Source organism: Octopus bimaculoides, chromosome 30 (assembly GCF_046866305.1).
Source record: "Octopus bimaculoides isolate indiv1 chromosome 30, ASM4686630v1, whole genome shotgun sequence".
Taxonomy (NCBI): Eukaryota; Metazoa; Mollusca; class Cephalopoda; order Octopoda; family Octopodidae; genus Octopus; species Octopus bimaculoides.
The window spans coordinates 2,504,942-2,521,248 of NC_142957.1; the positions used below are offsets into that span (position 1 = coordinate 2,504,942).

At 36.3% G+C, this 16,307-nt stretch overlaps 3 protein-coding genes across 4 annotated transcripts in view; all 3 read left to right on the forward strand.

Moving 5' to 3' along the window:
• The window catches only part of LOC149130124 (uncharacterized), a 292,428-nt gene that overhangs the window by 220,086 nt on the left and 56,035 nt on the right, over nt 1-16,307 (forward strand). The gene's annotated exons all lie outside the window — the stretch shown is intronic.
• LOC106882878 (uncharacterized) overlaps nt 1-16,307 on the forward strand; it is a 57,182-nt gene that overhangs the window by 12,102 nt on the left and 28,773 nt on the right. The window contains exons 4-7 of one of the 2 annotated variants that reach the window (XM_089346158.1): nt 2,822-2,979; nt 7,297-7,388; nt 9,248-9,431; nt 11,169-12,394. In XM_089346158.1, the coding sequence (XP_089202284.1) occupies nt 2,822-2,979; nt 7,297-7,388; nt 9,248-9,431; nt 11,169-11,215 (481 nt within the window). In that variant the 3' untranslated portion in view covers nt 11,216-12,394. Of the gene's footprint in view, nt 1-2,821; nt 2,980-7,296; nt 7,389-9,247; nt 9,432-11,168; nt 12,395-16,307 lie in introns of those variants that run through there. The other variant, XM_089346159.1, reaches the window with a different exon arrangement.
• The window catches only part of LOC149130126 (uncharacterized), a 4,417-nt gene continuing 3,530 nt past the window's right edge, over nt 15,421-16,307 (forward strand). Inside the window, exon 1 of the mRNA XM_089345835.1 lies at nt 15,421-15,431. Coding sequence (XP_089201961.1) covers nt 15,421-15,431 — 11 coding nt within the window. The remainder of the gene's footprint in view (nt 15,432-16,307) is intronic.

Sequence of the window (16,307 nt, forward strand, 5' to 3'; positions counted from 1 at the left end):
GACAGATACGTTTATATCGATTGGGACAGTCATATCAATTGGGAGGCATGATTTTGTCTGAAGCCTTTTAATATAACGTCTGGCCTATTTGCATCTATCTTTCTGTCAGTTTGAATGGTGAAGTTCCAGAGGAGTGCGATGTGATCATTTTCAAGTACTGGGTTGGTTTGTGTTCCCACCAGTTTTTATCAATTGTGAAGTCCAGGTTTTTGAATATTACCCAGTGAATATATTGTGCAGCCCTATCATGCCTGTTGAGATACTCTGTAGGCGCAAGCAGACTGCACGTAGAGACAACATGATCGATAGTCTCATTTTGTTGTTGGCATATACGATATAATGGGGAGCTGCCGTTCTTTAATATGTTGGCCTAGTAGTTCTTTGTAGGTTGGCATTGATCTTGGGCTGCGATGATAAACCCCTCTGTTTATGATTTCAAGCCAGAGGCCGTTAGCCATTGATGGGTAAGGGCTTTGTCAATATCTTCATTATTCGCTCTCTTTGGGTATTTGCCATTGAGAGGTTTTCCATGCCATTTATCAGTCATAATATCTAAGGCAGGAATTCTTGAATTTGTTGCAATTGGAATTCACTTAGATATTCCTTTGCCTGTTTTGTTACTGAGTAAGATGCTTTCTTGCTTTCATATTTTGAGACAAGTTTTAGCATCCAGTCCTCAGAGTTTTTCAGATAGGTGTCTAGGACAATTGTGGCTACCTTCATTGTTAATGCCAGCTGTAGAAGTCCACGGCCTCCCTCTTTTCTTGGCAGATAAAGACGTTCTATATCTGCCTTAGGGTGGTGCATTCTATGCATTGTCAACAGTTTTCGTATTTTTCTGTCAACATTACATGTTTCAGTAATTGACCAGTTAATGATATTGAAACTGTAAGTCACGACTGGTATGGCTAGAGCATTGATCGCTTCGATCCTGTTTCTTGCGTTCAGCTCTGTCTTCAGTATTGCTCTCACCCTGCGATAACATTCTCTTCTGATCCTTTCCCTCATCACAGAATGCTTGATATTGTCCCCTTCAATTACCCCTAGGTATTTGTATCTCTCCGCTGGTTCTAACTCTTTTATGACATTTCGCTGGTCAAGGTTCACATTAGATGTTGTTGTCATTTTTCCTTTGATAATGGTAACTTTTGCACATTTATCAAGGCCAAATTGCATCCTGATGTCATCACTGAATTGTTTATCAAACGCTAGTAGGCCTTTGAGTTGTTGGTCATTTTTTCCAGAGGCCGTTAGCCATTGATGGGTAAGGGCTTTGTCAATATCTTCATTATTCGCTCTCTTTGGGTATTTGCCATTGAGAGGTTTTCCATGCCATTTTTCAGTCATAATATCTAAGGCAGCAATTTTAGCACGGGTTTTCAAAGCGCTTAGCTTTTTCTGCGGGTGTTTCTAGTTCGTTTAATTCTTGAATTTGTTGCAATTGGAATTCACTTAGATATTCCTTTGCCTGTTTTGTTACTGAGTAAGAGGCTTTCTTGCTTTCATGTTTTGAGACAAGTTTTAGCATCCAGTCCTCAGAGTTTTTCAGATAGGTGTCTAGGCCAATTGTGGGTACCTTCATTGTTAATGCCAGCTGTATTATTATTATTATAATTATTATTATTATTATTATTATTATTATTATTATTATTATTATTATTATTATTATTATTATTATTATTATTATTATTATTTAACCCACCGGGCGAAATGATTATCGGTATTTCGTCTGTCTTCACGTTATGAGTTCAAATGCCACCGAGGTCGACTTTGTCTTTCATCCTTTCAGCGTCGATTAAATAAGTACCAGTTACACACGGGAGTCGATCAAATAGACTTAGTCCCTACCCTCAAATTTGAGGCCTTGTGCTTCCGCTAGAATGGATTGTTATTATTACTATTTTTATTACCATTATTATTATTAAGTTTATATAGGACTGAAGTAACTCAACAGAATTTATATAGATATAGGTATAGAGAAGAGTTCTTTACTTGTAAACGATTGACACAATCCATCACTAAGCTAAACATAGCTGACGTAACCCATCACCAAGTCAAACTTAATGACAAAAAGCGCGATTCGAAAGTAACATATTTATTTGTAGTTGAACTATATTTCGGCATCTCGTGTGCCTTCCACAGGTTCAAAATAAGCATGTCAATCTAATTCACTTTTTTAAGTTTATATTATTGTTGTTGTTGTTGTTGTTGTTGTTGTTGTTGTTGTTGTTGATGCTGTTGTTCTTGCTGTTGCTCTTTTTTGAAAAACACTGAAAATATTCAGATTGATATATCAAAAATGAATATTAATTTTCCCCTTCTTAATTAGGAATGTTACTATACATGACTGTACCACTGAAGCTATAAAATGTACATCAGTGTAATCTGTCAGTTTCTGCGCTGGTACGTCTCTAGCTTTAAAACCAGTTGCTACATAGAATAAACTCGACCTTCTTAGCGCCAAAACCACCCATCTAAATGAGTTTTCTCAGATAGGGCGGCGCAAGATCCCTACCACCAAATTCCCGACACTACAATGTCCCTAAACTACGATAAAATAGAATCATTTCAAGTGGCTAGTAATCTTATTTAAAGGTACTTTATTATTAAATACGTAAGCTAAAAGAGAATAGAACCTTAATGCATCCACTTCCTTCTAGAAAGCATTTCACATTATTGATGTTATTAACAACACTTAGAAAAATGAATTTCATAACGTTTATATACCTGCTCAAATTTTATAATCTTTGTTTCTTGTCAAATGACATAGGAATTTCTATGTTGATCTGAAACGCATTCAGAGTTCTCTTTATTGTTACAGCTATCTCGGAAACAATAACCTTATGAGGTGTGGATGTCACTTGCCAGCCTTCGTAAATCATGTTAAAAACGTCTATAACAGAACTGTGAATGTCCATGGCACGTGTCAGGAAAGCTCAGAGAAACAAATACCTATACTGAATTATGCACAATGTCAAAGTTAGTAAAATTCTCGTTTCTTCTTTTCTTTTATTATTAACACTAAGAAAATCCGGGTTCTTCTCTGAAGCTTACAATATAATGTCTTATAAAACGGAAACTATAGATAAAGATATGAGAAATAAACGTTTTAGCATTCGCACGCTTTACATTCACATCTTCTCTCTAATGAATTTATACATTCAAATGCATCACCCACACCATCAACGGCACACACACACATACACACGTGCACACACACACAAACATACATACGCAAGCATTCACAACAGCGTACACATGGATGAATGTACGCTGCCATGTACACACACATATGCACACAGACATACTCTCTAACCCTCTCTTTCACGTACATTCTCACTCATAACTACATAACCATAGAACAAAAACAAATAAGTCGCTGAAGCCGTAACGAATGACATCAAAAAGTCGCTAACAACCATAACTGGTTGATAGGTTTACCAAACGGATAATCAAACATTCATTTAGTTAATTCGTTAACAAATTATTAACAAAGTGACCAATAATAAAGTGAACTAGAACCAGTACGTGTGCATATTATTGGCTTAATGCCCCTCTCGAGATACAAAAAATGTTCCAGCATTCGATCCTCAGATGAGGAAAACTTGGTAACAAAGCCAAACACACAATCTTCAGTTTGGTTTTCGGGCCCATCCTCACCTATGGTCATGAATGTTAACTAACGACCGAAAGAGTCTGATCGCAAATAGAAGCGGCCGAAAAGGGACTCCTCCAAAAAAACTGGAGTAGCTTTACTCGACACAGTGTGTACATTGGAAATGACGGAGTCTCTCCAGATCGAGTCGGTACTTTTCCTTAGTGTGCCACTACACTTCCAGTAATGCGGACATGCGATTAGGATGTCACATGAGAAAATCGCAAGATCGATTCTTTAAAATGATGCAAAACAGCAGGGAATGAAGGGGTAGATCAAAAAGAGATCGCTAGAAAATATCCATAGCCTCATTTGGTCATGCTTCAACATTCAATCAGTAAGTGTACTGGCAGTTGCTTCTGATAGGACCCTATGCAGGAGGTACCCGAGGCACCAGATGTCCTCATGACCCTCCCAGGAATAATGAGCGTTGAAGATTGTAGATGGATGGATATATACAGAGTGTCGATATTAAATATAACGATTTTATGTCTCATTATATTAAGGAAAACTTAGTGCATTGGTAAACAGTCAAAGGCGTTGGAGAGCATAAATATAAATTTATAGCTGAGAAAATGTGATATGGCGGACTGGAAGCCATCTAAATAGTCTTTTCTACTCTAGGCACAAGGCTCGAAATTTTGGGGGAGGGGGCCAGTCGATTAGATCGACCCCAGTACGCAACTGGTATCCCGAAAGGATGAAAGGCAAAGTCGACCTCGGCGGAATTTGAACTCAGAACGTAATGACAGAAGTACTGCTAGGCATTGCGCCCGGCGTGCTAACGTTTCTGCCAGCTTGCTGCATTGAAAGCCATCTAAATATTGGAAAAGAGTTACCTGTATTCATCATAATTCATGACGGTTGCCAACATTCAGACGCCATCACTGCTATTCAATGCTCTGTGAAAACTGTAAAGGCAGCAAGACGTGACACGGACAGTGGCAGCAGAATCTATAGGATAAAACTCGAATACGAGAGAAAAGTTGCTTCAGAAGATCAAATACCAAGACAAGATAAAAACGGCAAAAATGCAGGCAATTCAGTATTGTAAAATGTCTGAAAAAGATGGCACACTTCATGACGGTCAAATAATGTAGACGGTACAATCAAAGGGTTGGTACACATGTGTTAAGTGAGAGACAGAAAATGGCTGACGAAAGAAGGAGAGAAGAGCAAAAGTGGTTTTATTCGAAGAGTGAACACGAATGGAAAGAGAGAGATGAAGGTTGCGGTATATGTGCGTATATGGGAGGTAAACTGTTGCAGTTAGTAGCAGCCAAGCAGTAGTGATTGGTAAATTGAGGAGGAGGAGAGAGAAGTGAGTGATTTAGAGATACAAAGCAAAGCAGGGACAAAGTTGTGTGTGTGAGTGTGTTATAAAGTGTGAAGAGAGTAACTGTGCTACCAAAATGAGATATGTAGGTAGAAACTGTGGTCTAGCGTGTGAAGTTTGCATAAAGTGTAAATGTTGGCATAGGGACAATTAATGTGTAGATGTGGGTCGGTAAGAGTGATGCTACGGAGGAGAGACGAAGAAAACGAAGTAGAGAGGTAAAGTATATTTTTAGCGCTTAGCCAGGAAGACGGTCAATGCTCAGGATCATTCACAAGGCTGCTGTGGTTGGTTGGAGGAAAGTAGGAAGATATCCTGAAACCAAAGACATGCTTTGATTGTTTACAACAGAGAAGACTCCGGCATAAACAGCGAAGGTTCCAAATGACAGACTTGAAATGGGGTTCAATTAAGCTCATCACTCAAGAAAATATACGTGGCAGTATGTATATGTATGTACATGCGCATACACATTTTCACATACGGACATACATACATACATACATACATACATACGTGCGTACATACGTACATACGTACACACATACTTGCATACATACACACATACATACTTATGGATGTTAGAAGCCCTTCAACTTGCTAAATTTCTAGTGAACATAATCAAAGCCATAGCTGACCTGATTTCATTGTGGGCCACCATCATGAAATTAAACACAAAGAGCGACTATTATCACTGACAGAATACAATATCGCAAAGGCATATTCCAAGGGGACAATCTCGTTGTGATATTGTTTATACTTTCTGTAAACCCCATGTCATTCATGTTAGGGATATCTCATTGGTTCACAAGGAAACAGAAATACCAAAATTGAACACTGTTTCTGTGTGGATAACTTAAAACTTTATGCAAAGAATATGGATGAGATGAAAAAGAGCCCCGACCAAGTTACAGCATTCTCAAAAAATGTAGTTTTGGAGATTGTTCAGGATAAATGTTATATGGTTGTGAAAAGGGGTAAAACTGTAAACCAGACTAGCAACATCACCATCAATGACTGTTTCCCCTATATCTGAAGTGGAATGTTACAGATATCTAGGGGTGCATGAAAATATATCTCACAACAGGACCTGTAACAAAACAAATGTTGTTTTTTTTACAGGTGCCATTGTGTTACAGGTGCCATTAAGTTACAGGTGTCATTACAGTATAAACAAAGAACATTACAGCTCAATAAATAAAATTTGGACCTCAGAAATCTATGCATTCAATGAAACATTGGCCCACAACGTGTTTTCTGAGCAAGTACTCATACTAACATTTGGGCTGTTTTATTGGACGCTTGATGAGATCCGAGCGGTTTATGTGAAAACCCAGAAAATACTGACAAGTACACATAATTTCCACATAAACAGTGATGTAGACCGCCTTTACCTAAAACGAAAACAAGGCGGCAGGGGCTTAACATCGATGCAAAATGCCTTTGAATGTCGTATCATATCCTTTCAGTAACATCTTATAACCACAATTGCCGAAGTGCATCCCTTGACCAAGTTTGCATACATAAGGCTGATAACATCATAGGACTTGGAAGGCAGCTCCTTGAGCAACATTCCTTATCTGATAACATAGAATACATGCTCAAAGAAGTCGCACGACTCTCCCGCAACGTATCATTAGATGAAATGTTGAGTATCTATGAAGAGAAGACTATGCATGGATATGTTGGTAGAAAGTTCCGAGATGATAGTAACATTGATGGTGTTGAAATTCCAATGAAGGGGCCGTAGATGTAGGAAATAACAGTGAATAATGACGTACATACATAATACATACATACATATATACATAACCGTGTGCATATTGGAAAAAAAGGACCATATTAGTGATCATATTTTGTATTGTTTATCCAAATATTGTTTTGCTCAGTTCACATATTATGGCCTTTTTCACATTCTATATAACATTGCAACATAACTTAAATTAGATTCTCAGGTTTTATAAGGGAGTTCCCACGGCAACAATGCTTGCAGCTTTCGAATTTCATCCCCTTATTTGACTTGTTCAAAGATTTTCACATATTTGTTACATCAGAATACTAAAAGGACAATAAGTAGCTTTCATGCTTCTCTCAGTTGAATTTGTGACATTATTGAGGCATTTTCAAATGAATATAAAAATAATTTTATAGTCTTTGTTAATAATTTGGTTTATATGTCTAACATGTATTGATTCCAAAGCAAACACGTATTAATTCTTTTACATCAGAAAGAAAATATTTCGTGTTATTGCTATGCATTGCATTATTTGTTTTATAAATACAGATATTTACTTGTATTCTGTAGATTACTCGTTATTTCAAAGGAATTTACAGTGTCAAACATGTTCAGGAATGATGTGCAATGATTCAGAAGTGGAAAGCTGTCCAGGATCAGAGGTAAGCTGAAATATTACTTTCTTCCTTTCCGTTAAAATATATCGACAGCCGTCACTCGAAAACCATTAAGACCACATTGTACTATGCTTTCGCTAGTTTTTCTTTTTATGTGCCTGCGTAGACATACAGACCCTATCGGTCTTCTTATTTACGACTCAATGGGACAACAAGGATGTGACGATTGAAGAGGGGAATAGATGAACATCACTAGGCTGGGACACATTTCACTTGATTGGACTGGAACAAAGTGAAATGAAGTGCCTTGTTCAAGGACACAGTGTTCTACCCTGTCTAGGAATCCCTATTCAAGAAACGAACGCACGAACTTAGAGTGACCTTTCTCCGACAAACATGGCTGTCATTAGAGTAGGATGCATCAATGATTGTGGCCAGGATCAACTTGGAATCAAAGTTACTTGCGGATTGACCTCGAGTCACTAGCCTTAGAGACGGTAACTGGAAGTCGGACGTTGCCCTACCAGCTCGAAAATTACAGAGAGCTGATAAATGAATAAGTTAAGAAGCAAAGTTTATGAAATGTTCGAAACGGATTAAATCTTCCCTCACATATTATTTCAACTGGAAAAGGTGAAAGCTATACGATTAAACGCAGCTAAAACGCAAATTAAAATTGTCAGGCATATCTCTGAATACACAGTTGTACATTGGTGAAAGAAACACAAGATAAACAAAGATACCGGTAATAACACAGATTAATGCTTCACATCAACTGATATACGAGAATACAGGAGAATAGAGCGTGACATAAGAGCATGGCTGCATTCTGTTGTCTGTTTTATTGTCTGTCCTGCTTTCAGATCTTTCTGTTTTCTTGAAGCTGACTTAGTTTTTTAAAGATTCATTCATTTGCAATCACCGACTCCATTGCCTTTTTTGAAGACTCCAGTCCATTGGTTATTTTTTCATGACATCCTCACTCAGTTTGAGAAATCCAATTTTCTTTCTAAAAATTTTTCGAGATTGAAAGAAACGAGTTTCAATTTCAAATTAAGGCAACACATATCTTATTTCTAAGTTCATTGTCTACATTTTCATTGCTTTTATTGTTGTTAGGTATTTGATGATGGATTCTTTTCTTTAAATATTCTTCTCCACTTCTGATATTTTTCGTTTTCAGAATGTCCCTGATTAAGTTAAGTTTGTTGAGGGTCGATGATACAGTTACATCTTGGTTATTTTTTCTCCAAATTTTATACTAGAATATCGTATTTTCATATAAAATATTATTGCAAAGTAAAACGAAGTTTCTCTTGTGTCCATTTTATGTATTTTCTGTTTTATTTGCTTGGACTGAGGCGTTTAATCTGACCATTTTATTTCATTATCATCTTTGGGTAGGGACGTATTAGTTTCTGTTGTTGGTGAGTTTTGCACGCGTGATTTTTCGTAAATTTTATATGAAAAATTCCTCTTTTGCATTCCTGCAGAAAGAAGAAATTTTAGCGAATTGATACATCTTTATTGGGGTAATTTGACCTATTTTAAGTTTGGCGACGGGTAACAGTGCGATGCAGTTTTGATATAGACCGTGATCCGATGGCCATATCTACATTTGATCAGAGAACTTTGGACGCTAAGCATTTAAAACATTATTTTTGAATGCTAAATAGCATTAAATTTTTCAGAAGTTTACCTCTGCTGTTAACTTTCAACAATTCAGCAAGTCGTTTTCGGTTTCATTTATTGCTTTTGGATATTTTACAGCAAGGATTAAATTTTCTTGCAAGGTAAACATCCCTAGTGTTGCTGTTTCTGTTGTTTTTGTTGTTGTAATTAGCAGTAATTGTACTAATAAATATTTTGGTTGTTGTGTATAATTTTCATATCTATTATTACAGCCAGTATGCCGATTCGCATTATCAATGGACGGTGTTAAACTGAAGACTGAAAAGTCCTGCAGCACATACAGCCAATGTGTTGAAGCTATGAGAAACAATACCCTTACATGCAATAAATGGACCAAAAGCAGGTTTTGTGTTGGTTGTTGCGTCGGACACTTATGTAACAAGAATGATTTCATAGGTAAGTGTTATTCATTGTCTAATATAACACCATCAGATTTATTACAAATTGATAGTTAATAAGAACATTGTATAATAGTTACTATATGGGAAATATTTTGATGTGTGTATACGTGTGTGTATGTGTGTATATATATGTGTGTGTGTATGCATATGCGGGCGTGCACACACACACATACGTATCTGAATGTATATATATATATATATATATATATATATATATATATATATATATATATATATATATTAAAAACGAATTCGTAATAGAAAGGCTAAATATCCTCTTGGAGATAAGCTTCTTTGTCTTCAAAGACAACTCCTATAATTCTTCGGCATGAAAGTATAGAAAGACGCAAAGGATTTCAAGCTCTTATAAATGGACTTGGTATAAACATTCGATTTTCGATGGAATATAGCCATCAACAACTCCCATTCCTCGACATCCTCATTAAGAAATACAACATCAAAATAGAAGCAGATATATATTATAATCCCACGGTCTCCAACCAATATTTACTGTTTATCTCAGACACTCTAGAATGAATATCCCCTTCGACCTAGCAAAAAGGATTTGTACTATAGTCTCTAATACAAACACCAGGGACACTAATTGATATAGGCTTCCAATGTGCCCTATAACGCAACATCCTCGAACTCAGACATCCCAAATTAAAGAAGGATTTACAGTCAAAGCCCTATCATACATCTCCACACATAACCCCCTTAACAATGAAGCTTTCGACACAATCTTCCAGAACATTCACATACTAAAAACGGATCACAGAATGAATTTTATCCTCCAAATGCACACCATCATAAAGAGCAAAATCTATGAAATGTCTCCTAATACAAGCTCAAGTACATCCGATACCACACTGAAGCCGTCAGTAAAAAAGTGCAGAAGACCTAAATGTGGTATATGCGTCAACCTAATTGAGGGATAGGAGTTCTCTTTCAAATAGGTTTGACGATTTACAGCGAAAACAACTGCATTTTTGCTTTGGAACACCTAATATATGCATTAACTTGCTCAAGGTGTCGAGAACAATACATAGGCCAAACCCCAAATAGTCTACACCAGAGGATCACCCTACACAGATCCCAGATTAAAATTCGGTAATACAGAAAAAATAGCATTCAGCGAACACATTGACGTTTGTACCACTAACGAACAACCCAACTTCAGAATTTTTCCCTCTATTAATTCAGGGACGATGCAACCTGTAGTCAGCGCATTAGCAAAAAGTAATATTTTATCGCAAAATATAAACCCCTTTTGAATTCGTCCACCACAAATGACACTACAACAAACGCCTTAGAATAATAGCCGCGTAAATATTAAAAACGATATATTAAGAACTGTCATTGGCTGTCAATTTATTCAGAAGAATTCTAATCACTATTATTATAACCACAACAGGTTACTTTTAGGTCACTTGATAATTTAAGAAGATTCCACCAACAAGCTACTACTGTCATACCACGCACGTCTTCTTCTTCTTCTTCTTCTTCTTCTTCTTCTTCTTCTTCTTCTTCTTCTTCTTCTTCTTCTTCTTCTTCTTCTTCTTCTTCTTCTTCTTCTTCTTCTTCTTCTTCTTCTTCTTCTTCTTCTTCTTCTTCTTCTTCTTCTTCTTCTTCTTCTTCTTCTTCTTCTTCTTCGTCGTCGTCTCCTTCTTCAGATAATGCTTAAATAATCAAAACCAAGAACTCACATCCCTCATATCAAATATTCTTTTAGATCTACTACTATCTACCTACCGAGCCTTCACAAAAGGAAAACAGTGACAGAAAAAAGGAAAATGTCTCTTGTATTTGAAAAAAGGAAAATGTCTCTCGTATTCGAAAACTATGGAAATATCAAAAGAACCATTTCATTTAATTTTTATCCAATTTAATTGTTTTCTATGTTTTACTCTAAAGTTGAAAAAGTCGCAAAGACTGAAACCGGTACTAAAATGTTCTTCATGATAAAATTATTTTAGCACTTTCTACCGTGTCTAATTTCCCCTATACATACCAACTCGTGTGTTACTTTCCAATATTCTACACACACGTACACGCACACACACACACACACACACACACACACGCACACACACACACACATATTCAAGTACAAGGAAAACCGGTTCGTCTATAGGAATGGAGACATCCAACTTTTCAATGGTTTGGCAGTTAATACCTAATATAGCAGAGGAACACTTTTTCACAATTCAGATGTGTATCTATGCTACAATGGAGAAAGCTGCTTATTAATTAGGTAAAAATTACTAAAAGTACTAAAAGAAAGCTATTATTAAAGGGGTGACCGTCTGGAAATATTTTTATAGATTCATGTTATAAGAAATTTGTCATAATTTCAATTTCTCAACTTTATTGATTTTTTAAAACTGCAATTTCTCGAATATCTAAATACTCATTTCATTCAATGCGGAGTATTCCATTTATATTTCCAAAGCCTCACTATATCTTTTAATGTTTCCATTTCAAGTTTTAATTCAATATTTGGAAAACCGAAAATTTATTCTAGTATGTATACGTAATGTAAGAACATCGTTGAAAGAAAATTTTAAAAAATACCCGTATAATAGTATTAAAAGCAACTAAAAGTGATTTTGTTGTTATGGCTGTTTGGAATGCTATAAGTCTTACAATAGTAACTATCCGGACCGATTTTGTCCATTTTCCCTTTCTACTCACATGTTTTTTTTCTATATTTTTCTCCCATTAAATACATTTTATGGAATGATGATGCCGAAGTAACACACGCGTGGTCCATTGGTGGAAAAATGCGACAAAATAAATTGTAATCTAAATTTTTACCCCCACCGTTGCTTTGAAACCGCGACCTATTCATTAACAAAACTTCGCGCGGCATCACTTTTGTGAAGTTTTGTCAGTGAACAGGTCGCAGTTTCGACGAAAATATTTTCATACAAATTAAATTTAAATATTAAAGTGAAACTAACGGTTTTTGTCTGTTCTTCAGTGGCTTACAAACATCTCCCACTCTGCAATTGTTGTTGCTTCAGCACACAATCTCAGATCAAGTCACTTGCTATGCAAGTACATCTCCATAATTAAAAAAAAAAAAATCTCTGTCGATAAATGCCAGCAATGATATTCTGAGGCTCTCCAAAATTTTAATTTCTAAACAGAAACAATCGGGGGCAGGGAGTGGGGCTGCAAAACATCCATAATTTCTCAAATTTTGTTTTCATTGCATATAAATGTGTTTATGGGGGGAAAATATTGAAAAACATCAATACGTGCGGGAGTTATAAAGAAACGAGGAGGGTCGGTTTTAGATGAGCATGTAACAACAGCCAAATGGCCCTTAAATCACTCTTCCTTCTGAAAATATTAACAATTAAAAAAATTACCGAATCTGCTCTTCTCATGGTTTTGAAGTGCAAAAACATAATTGGGCAAAATAGGTCCGGAGTGGGATTACGAGGGAGGAGGGTTATAAAAAAAGAGTTTTCAAAACTTTTTCATACAAAGCTGCTCCCTGCAATCCCATCATGTCAAAGGCTGCGGTTAAAAAAATGGTGAAAATCCACGAGAAATATTTCCCCAAAAATTTGTTTAAAATCGTAATCTATGTCGTTTGAAAGGGATTTGTATAAAATTTCATTAAAAGATACACATTATCCTGAAAGTTATGAGGAAAAAAAAAAGTCAGATCGTTTGACTTTTCCAAAATTCATCTTCTCCAGCCCTCGAAATATTTCTTTGCAATATATCCCTATATACTCTGAAACCACAACATCTAAGCGGTATTTGTAGAAAAGGTTTCTGAATCTTTTCTGGATGCTATGAATCAACAAAGTTGGAGGTGTATACATCTGTAGAAATGCCTTTTTATTTACACGACTTTTTTTCATTTCGTTCATTGTTTGCAATGTTCTCTCTCTCTCTCTCTCTCTCTCTCTCTCTCTCTAACACACATAGATGGAATCAAACACCACGACATGAAGGAACAGCGGAAAAGAGAGCACCTTTCGCGAGTGAGCAAATTATTGGGTTGAAAGCTGAATGCTAGAAACATAATTTCGGCGATAAACTCGCACGCAGTCGCAATAGTTCGGTATGACGTTGGCAAACTGAAGTGGACAGAGGAAAAGCTAAAGGAGATGGACAGGAAGTGAAGAAAGGTCCTAATGTTGCATGGAACGCATCATCCACGAGCAGACATTGATCGCCTAGACACGAAAAGAGCGAATGGAGGAAGAAGACTGATAAGTGTGGGAGACTGCGTGCGTATCGAACTCGAGGGCTTAATGAGATACCAAGCCCAAAGTAAGGAAACTTTGCTCGTGACAGTTAGGAACGAGGGAGTGTTGAAAGCAGGAAAATGAGGGAAGAAACACAAAAAGGAATGAAGAAGAATTACGCAAGAAGGGAGGACACAGTCAATTTCCATATAACAACAGAAGTTTCTGGAAAAAATAGGTGGGATTTGTTAATGAAAAAAACCCCAAAGAAAGAGACTGAGAACACTATATTGGCAACGCAAGAGTTTTCTTTGGCCACAAACTGGAGGGTGAACATCAGAAAGAGCAAGTGTCCCCGATGTGCTGCATCTGTAATAGAGTTGATGAAACCATTATCCATATCACGAACGAATGCCCTAGACTTGCCCAAAACCACTACAAGTTTCGACGAAACGACTAGATATCAAAAGATCTACATTGGAAAATATGTGAAAAGTGGGGACCAGAGAAAATCAAGACGTAGTATGAGCATAAACCGCAGAGAGTGGCAGAGTCGGAGACAAGCAAAATCCTCTGGGATTTCCGAATCCAAATATATTAGGTGCTAGAGCATAACAGACCGGACCTAGTAGTGGGAGACAAGGTACACCATATATGCTATATAGATGTTGTTGCATGCTCCGTTGAAACACAAATTGTGAAGATGTGAATCGAAAAAAAAGATAAATGCAACCCTCTTAAGTATGAAATAGACCAATTATGGAAAATGAAGAAGGGCCAATTATTGTTGGGTTCTTGGGAACAGCATCAGAAAGTACGAAGGGGAATACGAAAGAAATTAGAATAAAGTGCCCCGTAGAACTGTTACAAAATGTTTGTCTCCTTGGCACGGCCACAATATTCAGGAAAGTATTAGATAGGTGAAAAGAACGAATATGTTGCAGGTTGCAGGTAGTAATGGCTGAAGGATTATCAGGAGTGTTCTATGCACTTGAAAGATAGCTGAAAATTTGTGGATACCAGAGTTTACAGGTAGTAAATTGTTACCCATATAAATATTACCAAGAATAAGACCAAACTTGAGCCAAACCAAGATAATAATAACATCTGTAGTAGATTCGAATATGATCTCCCATTCTATCCCAGAGGTACTGCATTGCGATTCAATATAAATTTCGTAATATAGTCTTACTCATAACCCTCGTATTTATATATATTCCTAATTAATTTTCAGATGTTTGTAGTTGCTATGTCTTTAAAACTGTGATCGGTTCTCTCTACCAGCCTGTTGACTCATGTGTCCTGTCCTCCCATAGGTACACCCTCTACGATCGCAAATTAGGCTAATAATTTAGTTATTAACTTTAAGTAATTTGGTGAAACACTTGCATTTGCATATGTAACCCATGATACTTAATCAATTGCATTTTGTTATGCAACAGACTTAGTTCGCTTTGCGTATGGTTTGTACGTATGCACGTTTATCATTACACTCATCTGTGCGTAAAAAGATGCATTTTGCTTGCGGGACAGTCAAGAATTTAATTCATTGATATATCCTGCATTGTGGTTGGTTGTTTTTGTTGCGGCTTTTGTTTAATATAGAACGCTCTTTTATGTAATAATGTTATAATGTACAATATAAATCCCGTTCGGCCTATGCGTGTGTAAACTATTATAAGGGCCATATTTTTCAAATGATTTTCTCCAAACTGGGAGCATGCATTCCTTATGTTCCAGGGATGATTTTAGACTGGTAAAATGTTTCGCATAATGATTAATAGGTACCCCACCCCAGGGACAGAAAACACTCGTTCCTGGGTTACATGGAGGAGGGAGGTAACTCTTTGTGAAGTAAGTTTCAGAAATTGATTTATCCCTTACATCCATTGTTCATGAAAAAAGAAAAGATATTGCTTTTTATATTAGATTCACGTTTTTTAAACATTTTTGTACAATATTTACTTCTCGTTTTCTAACGTCAGTGACGTCTATATCTCTCTATCTATATCTCTCTGTCCATCTCTTTCTATCTATCTCTAACTCTCTATATCTCTCTATATCTCCCTATCCATCTCTGTCGCTATATCTATCTATCTCTCTATATTTATTTGTTTATATATTATCTATCTATATCTTTCTTATTTGTCCAAACAGCTAGCTTTCTCTCCCCCTCTCTCTATATCTTACTCTATTGTTTTCACTTTAAGGCAATTGCTATTGTTTTCACTGTGCGTTTTCAATCGCTATTTACAAACAACAACGACAAATTACTGACAGAAAGAAGTTCACAATTACCGATGAAAGTAATTTCATACAAAATTTACTGACAAAAGTAACTTCATAAATTTCACTTTAATCCGTACACTTCGTTAAGTTCGCCTACAAATTTCTTATTTACCTTTGCAACATTTTGTATTATTTTGTTGTTGACAGAATTACTAAAACAAGTAAGGTCATAATTTATTGACAGAAGTAACTTCAAAAATATCACTTAAATCCGTACACTTAGTTAATTTCCCTAAAGATTTTTGATTTACCTTTGCAACGGTTCTCTACTTTTCGGTTGTTAACGGCTTTCTGGTTCTTTCCATACTGTCTCTTTGGTTCACTGACAAATTTCGATTCAACCCGTACAATTCTTCAGTTTCCGCAAAAAA